This window comes from Candoia aspera, chromosome 14 (assembly GCF_035149785.1).
Source record: "Candoia aspera isolate rCanAsp1 chromosome 14, rCanAsp1.hap2, whole genome shotgun sequence".
Classification (NCBI taxonomy): Eukaryota; Metazoa; Chordata; class Lepidosauria; order Squamata; family Boidae; genus Candoia; species Candoia aspera.
Window position 1 is genome coordinate 2,184,501 of NC_086166.1, and position 17,030 is coordinate 2,201,530.

Sequence of the window (17,030 nt, forward strand, 5' to 3'; positions counted from 1 at the left end):
AGAACAATTAGAGGAAGACAAGAAGCTGGCTTCTTAAGAAAGCTACTGCAACACTGCCGTCACAAGCCCTGCTGCATTAAGTTACACAAAACTAGTTTATTCAACATTGCTCTGTTGGCAAAAAAGGATGCAAGGCTTTTTCCCTTAAACATCTGGATTCCTCTTTCACCTAAGTAGGTTACATAGCAAAGCAATAATTGACTCTAATTCCCCAAACAATCGTATTTAGCTGCCCTTCTTATCTCAAGAAATTGGGCCAAGTTTAGTATTTGTCAGCAGTTTCAGGTAGAGTACCCTTCTGATAAAGCCTCAACAGTTGCCGACAGGACTTTCGTCAAGATGCAAGCTCACAAACACTGCTGTTGGCTCAAACATTGAATCCCTATCAAATCTACTTTAATGTGTCTACTCTTAAAATGTTCTCTCTCTCTCACCTAGCTAAAATATAAACCAACCCCCCCCCAAATTCAATACAGCACAAAGAGACAGACAGACAGACAGACAAGCATAATTCTACTGACATTATAAGGAGAGACAGAACAGCCTATGGATGCCAAAATATTAAAAAACAAGCAAGTGTTCACAACAGCTATTACAGCTTTGAATAACACGGTTTAGCCAAACATCCATCTTTTTTGGAATCTATTTCCCAAAAAAGTAGAACCGTCCGCAGTTACAAATTCTAAGATCTCTCTCACCACTGCAACGCTCACGTTCAATTGCTTTGACCTACATTTTTCAATATAGATTGTTTCCCTTGGATTACCCTCAAAATATGACTGGTACTTTTATTTATTTATTTAGAAAACTTATACGGGCGTGAATCTCGTACATGACAATCCTACATGGCTCAGAACAACATTCCATAAAATCCGGGTAAGTGTAACTCACAAGAACCCCACAGCAACCTACGTATCACATTGTGACACCACGACACCCCGCCAACTCTGCATTTAAATTTTCTGGACTCACTTCCATCCTGGCCCAATGCCTGTCAGGTCTTCACGGCCCTCCAGAAGGCTGATTTCTGGGTGAAGATATGAATCTATCCTTGCTTTCCATCTAGACATAATGCTTGGAGCACTACAGAACACCAGACAACCTAAGTTCTGAACAGACAAGGCCTCTGGTTTGAAACTGGTCAGCAAGTCCCACCTCATTAGATTAATATTATGCCTAGTCAATGCCAGGAGTGACAAAATCCTCGGCTGAAGAGAAAAAGCGAGAAACTTAAAACGGCAAACTTTTATGCTAGCAGGCCGTATCATCAACGTAATGCCGAGTTCCATTTCTTACAAAACATTTTATCTTGCTTTCCTGTAGCTTTGCACCACACCAATTAGGCTTTTGAATTTTTCACTCTGGTGGAAGTTCTCAGTCGGACCCAGCTGCGTAAATTTCAGCTAAACACAACGACAAATCAGCGAAACCCCTTCCCACATTAACGAGTGAAATGTATACCAAATCACCTCCCAGCTTTATAGTTCAACATGAATGTTGGTCTTTTGCCAATCTAGCAAGAACATGCTTTAGAGAAACCAAAGAATGACGCTTCTCCCATAAAGAGACAAGATGTCCAGTCACAAATCCACCCTTTTAACTGATCACATACCTCCGTTGCTATATACCGGAAGTTATCACAGCTCTGCGTTACCAGGCTGTAACGTGTGAACTGGCAATAAACAAAGTGCCATTAATCCACACAGGCTCTTCTTTCTCTCTACTCAGCAAAGACGCAGCCCAGTCCCTACGGGGCCAGCAAGCAGGGGGGATATAAGGCATTTCCTCTTGTCTCGGTAGGGAAGTCAGAACTGGTCACCCAGGTCCTGCTGACAAAAGCCAGACTGTGGGACTAAGCACAACATCTGATGGCTGCTCTGCCTGCTATACTTTTAATATGCAGAGAAAAAAATAGGTTCTAGGAACTCTAGGAACCTTATACTGCCTTGGGACAACACTAAGATTTGCAGCAAATAAGGCAGAAAATTAAATGGTCGAAAACACTTAAATGTAAATATTCCACTTGTTTCCTGCAAGTGTGAGATGCTTCAATAGTCCAGGAGGAGCAAACTGCATGGCTTTGATCTCAGGTGTAGCATTTCATAGCACAGACGTTCGGTAAATGTGGACGTCTACATTTAGCAACGTAGCCAACTAAGCTTACTCACATTTGTTTTCCTGAATGCACACAACAGTCAAATATTTCATTTGCACACGGACATCTTTAACAAAGTGTGGGCATAGATATATCCCAAATACACATACATCTATTTATTTCTACTGTATGTTGTTAAATGATTGCTAGACAAAGTCTCTTTAGGCATAGGACAAACTAGGTACTGTAAGCGATAGTAACATTCATATGTCTGGCCTGCTGTTCTTTCACCTAACCGTAAAACATTACAGGTCGTCCTTGCTTTACGACCACAATTGGGCCCGGAATTTCAGTTGCCAAGCAAAATGGTCACTAAGTGAATCCAACCCGATTTTACGACCATTTTGTGGCAGTTGTTAAATGAATCACTGTGGGCATTAAGCAACCACATGGTTGTTAAGTGAATCACATGGTTCCCCATTGATTTTGCTTTCTAGAAGCCAGCTGGGAAGGTTGAAAATGGCATCACGTGACCACAGGATGCTGCGATGGTTGTATGTGTGAGGACAGGTCGCAAGTTGCTTTTTCCAGCACTGTCGTAAGTCTGAACCATCACAAAATGAATGGTTGTTAAGCGAGGACTACCTGTATGCGCATAAATTTTGTAGATAACTATGAAAGGTATTAAAGACAGAGTGAGGTCCTGTTTACAAGTTTAAGGCTAATCTATAAGTTCTCTTAGCATCTCAGTGCTGCTAAATCCCAATGAATTTTTAAAATTATCAAATATTGGCATGCCTATATTTTTGAACAAGTAGGACTTGCATCTGCAGCTGAAAACGTGAAAGGAAACACCTGTAAGTTCAAGGAACTCGTACCTACTTACTTACCTCTAGTTCATGTTTTTTCAGCTCATGTTCATCTGCCTCTTGTTTCGTTTGTGGCTTTGGATGCTTCGTTGATTTCTTTTTCTGTCCCACCTTCCTCTTTCCTGGCAGAAGATGCTGTGTCTTCTCTGCCTTCATCACTGTGGTTTTCCTGGGACTTACAACCCTAGAACAAATAATAGAAAGAAATCAGACCTGTTAAAGATAGCTACTCTGTCACCAGAACAAATCAAATCTTTCCCTGCCAAAAATTTAACAGCCCTGCACTATCATGCTATCGATGTTCCTTTTCTGAAAGCCCATTAAAAAAAACAACACCTGTCTTTAGAATCATTGCTTCATCAACTAATGAAACCTTACGCATCTACGTGTGATGGCGGAGGTAGCAGATGAGCAGGCCAGAATATGCATATAAATATATAAATATCACTTTAACCTGGCTGATAATAAAGCACAGATTCAAGAACACAGCCAACTCCCTCTGCAACCTGGTTGTGTTAGGCCAACCCCTATTTCAGGAAATCCAACATGCCAAAGATATTCTCCGTGAAGGTTCTACAACATGTAGTTTGAGAACCCCTGCTGCAAACAAATACATGTGTTTTTCGTTTTTACATTATTTACAGTCAGGACCAGAAGTATTGGAACAAGGATAACTGTTTTGGCATTTGGCCTCTGTACACCACCACATTGAAGTTGAAAGGAAAGACCCCCAGATGGGAGCAAAGTCAGGACTTTCAGCTGTCATTCAAGGGGGTTGACAAAAGTGGAACACTAACCATTCAGGAAGTACAGACAGTGGCATAAACACCCCCCCATCGTTGGTGGCTCGTAAGTAATGGAACAAACCAAGGTCATTACAAACATAAGGACCGCCTTTAATACCTGGATGAAAATCCTTTCAGTCAATGACTGCCTGAAGTTGGGAGCCCGTGGACATGACCAAATGCTGAGTTTCCTCCCTCGAGATGCTTTGCCAGGCCTTTACTGCAGCTGCCTTCCGCTGCTGCGTGTTTGTGGGGCTTTCTGCCTTCAGTCTTGTCTTCAGTCAGTCAAAAGCATGCTCTGTTGGGTTGAGATCAGGTGACTGACTTGGCCATTGAAGAACATCCCACTTTGAGAAACTCTTGGGTAGCTTTTGCTGTATGTTTTGGGTTCTTATCCATCTGCAATATGAAGTGGTGTCCTATCAGTTTGGCAGCATTTGGCTGAACCTGAGCAGAAAGTATAGCCCTAGACCCTTCAGAATTCATCCTGCTGCTTTGATCAGCAGTCAGGTCATCAAGAAACACCAGTGACCCGGTTCCATGGCAGCCATACATGCCCATGCCAGAACACTGCCTCCACCATGTTTGACAGATGATGTGGTATGCTTTGGATCATGAGCTGTTCCTTTCCTTCTCCATGCTTTTCTCTTCCCATCATTCTGGCACAAGTTAATCTTGGTTTCATCAGTCCAAATAATCTTATTCCAGAACTGGGCAGGCTTTTTAAGGTGTTTGCTGGCAAAATCTAATCTGGACTTTCCGTTCTTGAGCGTTACCAGTGGTTTGCAGCTTGTTGTGAAGCCTCTGTATTTACATTCATAAAGCTGTCTCTTGACTGTAGATGTTGACAATGACACGCCTACCTCCTCAAGAGCATTCTTGACCTGGCTAGATGTTGTGAAAGGGTTCCTCTTCACCATGAGCAGAATTCTGTGGTCATCCACTTTAGTTGTCTTCCGTGGTCTTCCAGGCCTTTTGCTGTTGCTGAGCTTGCCAGTTAATTCCTTCTTTTTCAGGATGTTCCAAATGGTTGTACTGGCCACTCCCAGTGTTTTTGCTATCTCTCTGATGGGTTATTTTGTTCTCTCAGCCTAATGATGGCCTCCCTCACTCACATGGACACCTCTTTGGACCTCCTGTTGAGAGTTCCAGTGAACAGCTACCCAATGCAAACGCAACACTCAGAACCCCTCCAGGCCTTTTATCGGCTGGATTGGCCATGGGGTACCCAGGAAACAGGCCACGCCTGGCCATGCAGCTGCTTCTCAGCCATTCCTTCCTTGCTTATGAGCCACCAACGATGGGGGTGTGTGAATGCCCCTGGCTGTACTCCCTGAAGGGTTAGTGCCCCCCTTTTGTCAGACCCCTTGCATTACAGCTGAAAGTCCCGACTTCGCTCCCATCTGGGGGTCTCTCCTTTCAACGTCAGTGTGGTGGTGTACAGGGGCCAAATGCCAACACAGTTATCCTTGTTCCAGTATTTCTGGTCCTGACTGTAGTTTGAGCAGGGAGAGGAACTCCCCCCCCCGTTTTTTGGAAAGTTGAGACTGGCCGACCGTGCAGGGTTGTTGTGAAGATTGAGGGGAAGAGAAACGAGCTAAACTGTCAAAGGAGGGGAAGCTCCGCCCACCGCTCGCGCGAGGAGCACATGGGCGGCGGCTGGGGATGATGGGAGTTGTGGTCCGCGCCTCAGGGACACGGAGGCCGCCCTAGCTATCCGCTCGCACGGTCCCGGGCCTCGGCCTCGGCCTCCCCCCGCCGCCACCCACCTCGGGCTTCGTCGGGGCCCTTCCTCCACCTCTTCCCGCCCGGCTTCCTTCTGGGCCCCACCGTCCCACCCTCGAGCTCTGATTGGTTGCTCGTGCGCCCCCGCGCTCTGACTGGGCGTGCCACCTGTCCATCGTCTAGCGAACGGGCTTACAGGAACTCCAGGAATGGCCGCGGCCGTTTAAGGCCCGCCCCCTCGACACTTCCGGACGGACGCTCCTCCTCCTCTGCCGGCATGCGGCGGGAGCGGGGCTGACGCGAGCAGTGAGTGACGCCAGCGCGGCTGCGCGAGGCGAGGCGGCGGCGGCGGAGAGCGCGTGCGCCCTCCCTCTCTTCCGATTGGGCGCTGGGCTCTTGGGAGTTGAAGTCCACAGAGCTTAAAGTGGCCGAGGTTGAGAAACACAGCTGTCTGCTGTAAAATAACCCGAGTTACTGGTATACAAATTGGCAGAGGCGGCAGTTTATCAATTGCTTAAATGCTTAGATTCGTAAACTAACCCTGATTAGTATGCAAATGGCTTTGATCCTTGACTGAGTTTGCACATTACATTGGAAACCTAGGGAACATCATCAGTGCTGCGTTGAGCCCTGCGCTCTGGGTAGTGATGTTGTTGCCTAGTCGTGCAATGAAATGTCTCCAAGCAACCCGCCAAGCTCAGAGCACCAAGGACTCCACTGTTCAACCCTGAGTCAGAGACTCTCTTCTAAATTTATTACACTCAATTGAGTTATTTTTACAATATGAAAAAGTATACATTTCTGAGCTTAGCGTCAAAATCTCCACTATATGAATCAATCTTAACAACAAAAAGGAAAAAAACATGCTAAAAATAGGATAGGTAAGTATGGCTTCTCTTCAAATCGTGTACATCTTTCACCTTGAACCCACCCCTTTCTGACTTCAGTAGCAGCCAGGGGGTTCAGCACCCCCGTCTGCCGCCCTCAGCTGCAGGAGGCTGTTTTGAAGAGGCTGCATCACATCACTGCCTTTGAAAGGCGGGCGTGGAGACTCAGCAGCTTGAACAAGCTGCTTCTGTTGGGGGCGACACCCTGTGGCTTATTCAAATACTGCAAATAAAGCCCCTTTCCAAAAGATTCCGCTCAGCAGGGATCTCCTACCTGAAAAATCACTCCGTGCTTCTGCCGGAATAAAGCCAGCAAAATAAAATAGAGACTTCCTGTTCCCATCCATGGAATCCTTGTACTGTTTGAGCCATTTCCAATATGCCAGTTAGTTGGAATGTGAATGTCTGGTCAGTAGAAGGCAACAGGCTAGATCCGTGTCCCTCAAACCTGGCAACTTTAAGACATGTGGACTCAACTCCCAGAATTCCCCAGCCAGCTGGCTGGGGAATTCTGGGAATTAGAGACCGGTGTGCCAAATGCTGCAACACGGTGTGTTCGCATGGCACGCCAAGTGAAAAAGTACACTTAGGAAGTGCATGCTGTTTTTACCCAAGCTTGTGGCTTATGCCATCATCCAAAATCTGCAGTTTGGGTCTCCGGACAACAGAAGGTACACCAAGATTTGCTACAGATTCCAACTCGATGGTACCTGCTGTGGATTTGCAAAACAATCCAGAAAATGTCATTAAAGAGCTAGGCTCAGTGAAGATAATGTGGCAGGGTGCGCAGACTTCCTTTAAACCAAGTTTTAGGATCATTCACTGCACAAGCATAGCCATACAGTTCTAGGTACAGAAACAGCACCATTCAAGCAATAGCAGCCAATCGAATTGCCATGGTTAGACCCAGGATGACGTTCTTCCAGCAGACCAGTGTCCTGAAACCATGAGGCTGACCAGACTGAGAAACCCCTCCTGTTTTCCTTCCAGCCCCTGAGTTCTTCCTTGGCAGAGCTTTCCCTAGTATTATAGTTGTTATTATTTATTTATTTCAATTTATTGCCCCCCCCAAACTCCAGTGGACTCTGGGTGGCCCAGAAAATAAAAAAAGACAAAAGCAGCTAAAAATATTAAAATAGGCAGCCTGGACTAATAGGCAAGTTAGGTTCGCCAAAAGTTAAATGATTATTAATGCTTTTTCTCCTGCTAGGGAGAGCAATGTGTAATGTTATATAGGCTAAGGATTCTTAGAAATAAACATCTGGCCTCATTTCAAGCTTAGAAGATGTGGGGTTTTTTTTCCCTTTGATCTTTCTTTGCTTGCATACAGCCATCAAGAATTCTGGAACGGACCACCTCTACCCCTATAGGCCTACGGTTTTCTCGAACTTAATTTTGGATCAAGGAATCTGCTATGGCCATTACACTGGGCAAAACAAGGTGACCCTTCAAACACGTGGATCATCTAGGTCAGCTTCTGCAGTTCTCTGGGACTTGAATTCAAATCAACCAACACAATACAACGAGGCAGTTTAATCAGAAAATGTGGAAAAGGACTACAGTATCAAAAGCGTACAGTGAATTTTTAAAAGCTAAAGATGGGTAGTGATAGACAGGCCTGAGGTAGGTTTAGATCCAGATCGCAGACATCAACTTTTTGCTTTGCACCTGAAACAAAACAGAAACGCAGATAGCTAGCCAGAAGCTATGAACTAATATTTCTTGCACGGTTCATAATCTCTATTCTCATTATTTCCTTCCTGCTGGATTTTAGACAAGCGTAATATTTCCTTTTCACAAGGGAAGGCTGTAGAAGTGCTAGGATTTCAGCTCACCATGAGGGATTAATTTAAATAGTTTCCATTCTGCTAAAACCTGGTTATTTAAGTCCTGGTCATTTTGTTAGTAATCAAGGGGTATAAAGATAACCCAGGAGAGCTGCTTGTCTAACTAATCAGACTGAGTAAAATCTTCCATGCACATTTATTGCTAATAGCTGATTTTCTTTTTCTTTGAAAGATCACAGAATGTCCTACTTAATTTCTTTGGAAACAGCTGTCGCTATGAGTTGACAACTATTTGATGTCACATAATCAAACAGACTGACCAGCTAACTTAGGCACTCAGAAATCAATAACAACATTTTGCACTAACTAAAGTTTCAACAGGGCATGCCCAGGACATGGGATTACTTAATGATCCATCAGAGAAGATCAAATCTTACCTGCTTTGTAGAAACTGGCAGTTGGGAGAAATCTTGGATTCCAGGGACCTCATCACAGCTGCACACCTAAGAGGAAGTTAATATGCACTTAAGAGAATGATTTTCCTTGCTGGGATGATGAATAGGAAAGTTTTATTATTATTAGCTATCTGGTGTGTGTACTGCTTTTATGCTATTGTGTTGTTGTTTTTTTGCATTATTCGTAAACCTGGAGCTGTACTGAGGATTCAGCAACCTATAAATAAATGACTAAACATTAGCTAAGCTGTGGCATCAACCAAGGTGCTGTTCCTAGGTCTGGGGCAGTATCACCCCTTGCAGTAATTCTCAGCTCCTCATTGCAAGATAACCTGTGGCCATGTTGATCATAGATTCCTTCAATTCATCAGCCAGCTGGAACAGACAACTTTCCAAGGCTGCACCAGCTTTGAAAACCACCCAGACTCAACTTGGAACATGCCCTGAAAGAGGGCTGTCAGGCTGGCTTCCCAACTCAGTAGCCTTACCTGGCTTTCGAGACAGCCCAAGCGCGTCCCTGGCAGTCATGGTCCAAAGGATGCCGATGACGAAGACAAAAGCTCTGGTGACACTGGTTGCAAACCAGCTGCATCATCTCTTTCTTTTTGCAGCCTGGTTTGAAGCATTTGTTGGTGAAGATCTAAACACCAGGGACATCAAATCAAAACCAGGCTGGGCTCTACGCTGATATTTAGCACACCTTGCAAGCAGTAGGCCCACTTAGTAAGTTGGAACTGCTAGTAAAATGCAGGGCTAGGATTTCACAACTCAGACCCAACCCCAACATGAATTTGGCATCCTCATAAACAGTTCTCAGCCACCAGCATCTCCAAATCCTACCAGTTCTCCATTCAAGATAAAAATACAAATCGTTTGGCTTCAAACGCTATCTCCAGGCACACCTAATCTTAGACTTCTGTGACATTTGAGTCCTACTGTGTTTCACATGACTTACTCCTTTTATGTGAAACACATGAAGGTTGCCAGATTCTCTGGAGATGGGATAGGTGTGGCTTACATTTTTCCATTAATAAATCCAAGCACCCGCAACCACATATTCTAAGCCTAGATTCCAACAGTATTTATGTTGCTCAAGACCAAACTGTTAGGTTCTTGATGTTCTCTAAGCTTGGTTGTTTTCCTGCAGATGTTCCATTACCAGACTTGGTAACATCATCGTCATACTCAATCCTTATTTACAGTTTAGGCTGGTGTGTGAACTGAGTCACCAAGTCTTGTTCAACAAAGTGAGATTTGAGGAAATGGCCTTAAAAGGCAACCTGTGAATGGAGCCGCTTCTTCTGAAGGTGTCTAGGTCAGCAAATGGCGATAGGGTAAATTATGTAGCGAAAAGGTGGTGGGCACTCACTCATATCTAGCCTCTTTCCATTTTCCCTTAAGGGAATATGGCCCTTAGTTCAAATTAGTCATTAAGCAAAATGAAGTCACTTCCTCAAGACAGAGTTATCTTGTAAGGCTCCATCAAGGCAAGAGGGAGGTAGAACCAAGAGTGACAAGATGAATTGCCTTCAAGAGGTCTGCGCATCTTAAGAAATCCCTTACTTTCTGCTTCTGTTGGGCAGGATCCCGTTTACAATCCCTGTCCATATGGGCACCCACAGCTACATCTGGCATCTCTCCCTTTCGTACAGGGATGGGAGTGTTGCAAAGAGGACAGACTGGAACCTGCACATCCTGAAACGAAAATCATCAGGTTGAAGTCAGCAAAGACAACTGGGGGAAAGCTGATGAACAGCTAACATTGTCTTCCCCACTTGAAGAGATTGGGCATTTTTAAGCAGATCTGTGCTCTGGATCAAGGAACCTTTAGCTACAGGTAGTCCTCGACTTACGACCACAATTGGGACCGGAACTTCCGGCGCTAAGCGATGTGGTCGTTGAGTGAGTCATGTTACACTCTACCAGCCGAAATAATGCCAGTGTTAACACCCAACTAGAGGCCAACAGCGCAAGGAAGGACGAGGAACAGTTAAAAAACTGTTCCAACAGCAACACTTTTGCAAAGTAGTCATGCCTTAACACACTCCGATCCCATTTCACAAGGTGCATAATGCCATAAACGTGGATCACCTTCTTATATGCCGAAGAACACTTGTGTCGGCTGTAGGTAAGGTGGTCTTTACAGAAAAGCTCCCCACACGCATCGCATTTCAGAGGAAGGAAGTCTTCAGGGAAAAACAGCAAACACGTTATGTTGGTTTTGTTCTAACACAAGAGAGCCGGTGGGGAACACCAGCATGCGCCCTCCTCCCGTGATCCATACCCAGCTGTCTGCAGGTCTCCTCACAGCAATGTTTTCCTAGATCTGGGAACTCCATTCTTCAGAAGCCCCCAGAATTGTGGTCACCTGGAAGGAAAGGTTTTACAGATTTGGTTTTCCCACAGGACACACAGCAGCCGCATTCACACTCGGTCTGACCCGTGCGACGGCTTTAACCTGTGTCGTTGAATAACCCACATTAGCTGACTTCAAATACCCCGTAATTTCATTTTACCATCATCTGCTGAAAAAAAAAACCCAGTGATCAATTCACGCTAGGTGTGAACCCAACCAAGGTCAGTTCAATGGCAGCCGTTCCTGTACAGAAAGACCAGACCTACCAAGGGCCAGCTGAACTTTACTCCTTCAGAACCAAGACCAGCCCCAAAAGTTCTAAATAAGCTGGAGAGATTCCCCATCGCCCAGCTTCAGACAGCCCTATACACTTAATAAATAAGAATAAGCCAGGATTTGAAGGTATGAACCACTCAGCACAGGCCAGGATTACCTTCCCATAAGTAGTTTAACCGCAACTACCCAAAAGGGACAGGGTTCACCCAACACGCCACAAGGAACGGGTTCACACAACATACTTAGCCAACCCCGCTGGACTTAGCAAGCCGTGGGAACGCACTCCCGTGTCTGCTCTCTCCAACCCAGGTCCCCCGGTTGGCGGGCGCGGTAGAAAGCTCGCAGGACCGGCGCTGGATGCACAGGGACAAAAGAAAAGGGGGACGTCCGTACGGATTGACACGCAAACACCCGCAACCCGCCACACATCCCTATCCAGCCCCGCCGCGCTCCAGCGCTTTATGCCTGCCAGCGCATTTTTGCTGAGTCATATTTCACTTCCGCCTCCCGGTTGCCCAATCAGAGCAGACTTCGCAACGTCACCAACGCGCCGACCAATCACGGCCACCCCGGCTTTGCTTTTCGCTGAATCAGGGCGCCCCGCCTCCTGGCTCCCGTAGGCGTGAGTCAGCAGTTCTTCTGGCCGGCGCTGACCCGCTTGCCGCGGTTTGCCCTCGAGACCCTGCCCCGCGGGTCGCGTTCGCACGACCCGAGGGGCGACACGTGTTTGGCTAGCGCGTGGGTCAAGGGCCGTGAAAAGGCAGCCCTTGCTTACTTATTCTCACTAGTGCTGGCACCCCGGCCTGCAATAGTGATGAAGAAGGTGATGCTGCTGCTGCTGTTGCTGCTTTTTACTTTTTTATATAAATCTCACATACGTCGCTCTATCTGGCTGACAATAAGAAAAAATAAAACACATACAATAGAAAAACAGCCTCAGAGTTTTGTTTTTTAACTTTGATATACAGTAGCTATTACTGCTTTCCCAAGTTGGTACCTTCCAGGCTGTTCATCATCATCCATTTCACTTCCCATCTTTTATCTTTTCTTTAATGTTTTATTGATTTTATTGTAATTTCTTTGATTCTAGTGAGCTGCCCAGAGTCATTTAGTGTCCGGTGGCATACAAGTTTTATTATTATTATTTTTATTATTTTTATTTTTATTATTATTATTATCCCCAAACCTTGTGGCCTAAAGCTATGGCTTGTCTGAAGTCCAACACATCTGGAAAGTGTCAGAAAAATTCAGAATAAATTCAGGAAGCAGGACCACACGGATGACTAAGCAGTTCCTGCTTTCTGCCTCGCATCTTGCTCAGCTGGCTCTGACTCAGGATGCTCTACTGGATAAACAAGGGTGCCTGAGGTTTCTAGTTCCTTCCAAAGATGTTTTTATTTGTAAGCCTGAACAAGGACCTAGGGCAGGGTTTCTCAACCTTGCCCACTTTCAGGTATGTGGACTGCAACTCCCAGAATTCCCCAGTCAGCAGCGCTTTCCTTCTGCCCAGCTCCTGGCCTTCTTGAACGTTGACCCTTTGGCTGGACAGCTCCCTGCTGCTCACCACACAGCTGCCCACTCAGATGGGGATCCCTCCCACCTTGTTCATGGGGGTGGGACACGGAAGCCCTCCTGGCCTTCTGACAGCAGAGAAGTTCAGGAGTCCCACTGGGGCAAAGGGCTCAGCCTAAATTGCTCTCCCCAGGAATCAAGCCTAAATGAGTCGCTCTAGGAAGAGGAGTCGAGAAGAACGGAAGCCCTGCGCTGCTGCAGCGTTATTTGGCTTAAGTTCTTAGCCGGGCTGAGACCAGGATCATGGGCTGTGCAGTTTGATAGAGGAGGCGCCCCCAGGAAGATAACAAAGACAACATTTGTGCAGCGGATTTGAGGTTCTTAAGGCAGTCCGCAAATCCAAACAGAGATGGGGCCCATCTGGCCGAGGCAGGGAGAGGCATCTGAAAAGAGGACAAGGATTAGAAATCAGCCAAGGTCTTAAGAGGTCTATTTTTAGACCCTCTCCCTTCTTCTGACACGTTTTGGACTCCTGAGATCTGGAAGAAAGAGCGCCAGCCCTGGCTTTGCAATGGAAAAGATCACACAACGAGGGGAGAGATTACAGCGGCTGGCTTAGCGGCCCCGGGAGTGGGAAGAGTTAGAAATGATTTGCAGGGATTTGGCAAATGGGAAAGTGCTCGGAAAGCAGAATTTAATTAGCAAGAGCCAGCAGGAATTGGAAGGAGGGGGGAGGTTACATGTCCTAGCAGCCCAGGATTAAGGGGAGGGGGAGGAGAAAACCAGGCCTGTGGCCAGAAATATTGGAAGGGGGCAAAGTTAAAATCAGGTCTTCCTTCCTTCCTTCCTTCCTTCCTTCCTTCCTTCCTTCCTTCCTTCCTTCCTTCCTTCCTTCATCTTCTCCTCCTCTGCCTCCTCCTCCTTTCTCCTTCCTTCTTGTACAACAAGCCTAAGTGATTGTTTAATGAGAGATGGAATGATTTTTTAAAAGAAGGTACACTATATCAGTGTTTCTCAACCTTGGTGACTTGAAGATGTGTGGACTTCAACTCCCAGCATTCCCCAGCCAGCCATGCTGGCTGGGGAATGCTGGGAGTGGAGTCCACACATCTTCAAGTCACCAAGGTTGAGAAACACTGCACCATATCAACATCTAAAGCACAATTAACAGCAAAACCCTGGGTCCATCAGTCCCACTGAACTCAGTGATGCTCATTCCCAGATAAGTGTGATTAGGGTTTTATCTTTCAACGACTGCAGCAACAGGGAACGTGGAAAAAGAGCCAAAAGAAGGAGATCAATGTGTGGATTTTCAGGGCAAGAGTTTTCTGCTGAGGCATGCAACTGAAGGCCAAACCCACCTTTGCTTAACTTCAGCAAGCCTTCCAAAGACACCATAAATGTTGATCTTTAAATTTTAAGGCTGGATCCTCCCAGAGTTTCCAGACGTGAGGGCAACAAAGTGGGTATTTCCCTTTGCAAAATTGTTTTCTCAGGGAGGAGAAGAGCAGGGGAGCAATGTATGCATCCTTCTTTTCTTCTTTGATTCTTTGCTCTAGCCAAGGTAAATATATAACCAATACAAAATCAAAGCAGTCAATCTACGTTCACTGGATGTTAAAACACACCAACATTGACAACATGGGCCAGTCTTCCCTAATCCGGTAACGTGGTATTGGACTATAGGTCCTATCATGCACCAGCTAAAATGCTCTTCAGTTTGGGGTCATATGGAAGATGACCCTTTATGTCACTTCTTCCCTGGCTTTTGCAGGGAGAATGCCCAGGTAGCCTTGACTGATTTTAGAAAAGCTAAGATGGTTGAACCTGGTTAGTATTTGGATGAAAACCACGACGAGATCCTAGGATTGCAGGTGAGACCATCCCAGAGGAAGACATTGGCAAATCACTTCCTCACTGTTGGAAAACAACACAGACCTGTCCACACCATCATCAGGAGCCACATTGGTCTCAAAAAAGATTTTACTTCCACCTTTTCAGTGTTGCAAATCACTTTCTGTGACCCAGCTTTTGGGTAAATAAGCGGATTCAGATCCACCCTTGGCAAGAGGGAGGGGAAATCCTTCCATTTCCATTTCTGCCCATTTTCTTTACCATAATTTAATATACCACACAAACTAATAAAATTAAGGGCAGTATATAACTCCAGAAGCACCATTAAAAGAATGCTAACCTGCAAGATTAATATATAACGCTTTAGCCCAGGGGAGATTGCAAATAAAAGAGAAATATGAGAATAGCAATTCTGGGTTAATAAATAACTTTAAAGAGAAATAATGAAGAGGCGGTCTACAACTTTAATGGCCTTCTTAAGATTCATTATTTTGAAAATAGCTGTTGGTCTCTCTCCCTGTCTCTCCTCCTGGATGCACACAAATTTACAGGCCAAGCCTCTTGAATGCCTTCTGGACAAGGAGATGGCATTTATCACAGAAGTGTGACAACGGGTAGACCATTAGGAAAATGGAAGAAGGCCCCATGTTCCTCCCCCCAATGTTCCTGGGCTCCAAATCCCATCACCCCCAGCCAACATGGCTAATGATGTTGGTGCCCAACAACATCTAGAGACCCCAAATCTAAGTGGCAATTCAGAAGCTAGACGTGTCTCTTCCCCAGACTCAATTTCCCGTTCCCCCTTGAATGTCTGCAGTTTATTAGGCACTGAACTATGACACCCTTTCACTGTTGTTGTTGTGCATGCAGGAAGAGGTTGGTTGAGTGAGAAATGACAGTGAAGCCCTCGCAGAAGATCTTCTCAGACACCATGTGCCATCTCTTGGGTTAAAGCAGCAATTAAACATCCAGCATCCCTGTTGTGACCTCCTTGAGTTTCTGGAGCCCAGATTGCTGGTTTCTCTTTGCATTGGTTAAGGTGTGTGTGTGTTAAGGAGCAGAGGAATGTCCTTTGGAGTCTGACTGCCCAGATTGAGTGACAGACTTTAATATCTGGTGCAACATTTGGTTGGCCCTCAAGATGATTGACATTGTCCCTTCCTGCCTTCAAGAAATAGACCTGTAAGATTTGGTTCAGTGGCTCCGGGTTGGCAAAAGAGTGTGTCAAGGAGGCATACTCTCTCCTTATTTATTCAAACTATATGCAGAATATATATTAAGGGAAGCTGGACTGGAAGAAGATGAGTGTGGTTTTAAAACTGGAGGAACTTCGAACTTTGGTGTTGGAGAAGACTCCTGAGAACATGATGGACAGCCAAGAAAACAAACTGATGGATCATCAAACCCATCAACCCAGAGTTCTCCCTCAAGGCACCAATGACCAGGCCCAAATGAGCCTCCTTCGGACACACTATGCAAAGACCCAGCTCTCTGGAAAAGGGTCTCATGCTGGGAAAGGTGGAAGGAAGGAGAAGAAGAGGACAACCAGCAGCCAGGGGGAGGGACTCAGTTGCAGTGGCGATGGGGGCACCGTTGGAAGACCTGAAGGACCAGGTTGGGGACAGATCATCCTGGAGAAGATCTATGTATGTGGTTGCTAAGAGTCCACAATGAACTTGATGGCATGTAGTCAATCAATCAACATGAAGACCCAGCTCTTTGGAGAAGTCAATAATGCTGGAAGAGGTGGAAGGAAAGAGGAGAATCAGCAAAAAGGTGAATGGACTCAGTCGCAGTGGCGGTTGGGACCCAAAATTGCAGGTTAGGGACAGATCATCCTGGAGAAAATCTATCTCTATGGCAACTAGGAGTCGAAAACCCACTTGATGGCACAGAATCAATCAAATCAATCATGAAGCCAGGCCTCCCTCATGGGGTTGTTGGGAGCATGAGACGGAGAAGGATTTTAGTCACTGTTTCAAGAAACAGGACGGAGGGCCAGAGCGGAGAGAAGGTGCCCTGTTAATTTATGGAACTCTCTGCTGCAGGAGCTGGTGAGGAACAGCAGCTTTGATAGGGGATGGGAACCCTTTAAGAATAAACATCTGTACAGGGAGAGAAGTTGAAACCAACCCCTTAGCCCACAGGAGGTTGAACTAAATGGAGTCTGTGCCTGATTCAGCTGGTTTCTCCTAATGTTTCACACTTAGGACCAGCCTATGAGCTCACAATTCAGGCGGAATTCGTACTTACAGCTACGGCATCTATCATGTCTGTCCCGCCTTTCTTTCTCCTTATCCTGAGTCTCCGATCGAATTAACACCTGCTTGACAGTCTCACCTGACACAGGAGACAAGCGGGTGCTGCCATTCCTCGTTCAATTATCTGTCAGCTCTGAGCTGCATTTGGAACTCTCTGCCACTAGATGT

At 45.9% G+C, this 17,030-nt stretch overlaps 2 protein-coding genes across 2 annotated transcripts in view; both read right to left on the bottom strand.

Annotated features, from left to right (window-relative positions):
* The window catches only part of C14H7orf50 (chromosome 14 C7orf50 homolog), a 94,412-nt gene extending 88,833 nt beyond the window's left edge, over positions 1-5,579 (bottom strand). The window contains exons 1-2 of the mRNA XM_063315206.1: positions 5,519-5,579; positions 2,986-3,148 (exon numbers count right to left, since the gene is read on the bottom strand). Coding sequence (XP_063171276.1) covers positions 2,986-3,120 — 135 coding nt within the window. The 5' untranslated portion in view covers positions 3,121-3,148; positions 5,519-5,579. The remainder of the gene's footprint in view (positions 1-2,985; positions 3,149-5,518) is intronic.
* A 2,296-nt stretch (positions 5,580-7,875) lies between these two features.
* On the bottom strand, positions 7,876-11,026 carry ZFAND2A (zinc finger AN1-type containing 2A). The gene is made up of 6 exons (XM_063314951.1): positions 10,888-11,026; positions 10,695-10,789; positions 10,167-10,298; positions 9,092-9,243; positions 8,586-8,651; positions 7,876-8,029 (listed from the first exon to the last, which is right to left on the bottom strand). The coding sequence occupies exons 1-6, from the start codon at positions 10,940-10,942 to the stop codon at positions 8,011-8,013; spliced, it is 519 nt and encodes a 172-aa protein (XP_063171021.1). The 5' UTR covers positions 10,943-11,026; the 3' UTR covers positions 7,876-8,010.
* Between the last annotated feature and the right edge of the window lie 6,004 nt (positions 11,027-17,030).

What these genes read in the sequence shown, in the direction of transcription:
- ZFAND2A (XM_063314951.1), bottom strand. Translation starts at nt 10,942, where the DNA reads ATGGAGTTCCCAGATCTAGGAAAACATTGCTGTGAGGAGACCTGCAGA. An exon ending in GTTCTTCGGCATATAAGAAG is followed by an intron (nt 10,299 to 10,694) that starts GTGATCCACGTT and finishes TTTTCGTTTCAG; the next exon opens with GATGTGCAGGTTCCAGTCTG. An exon ending in TGGGCTGTCTCGAAAGCCAG is followed by an intron (nt 8,652 to 9,091) that starts GTAAGGCTACTG and finishes ACTTCCTCTTAG; the next exon opens with GTGTGCAGCTGTGATGAGGT.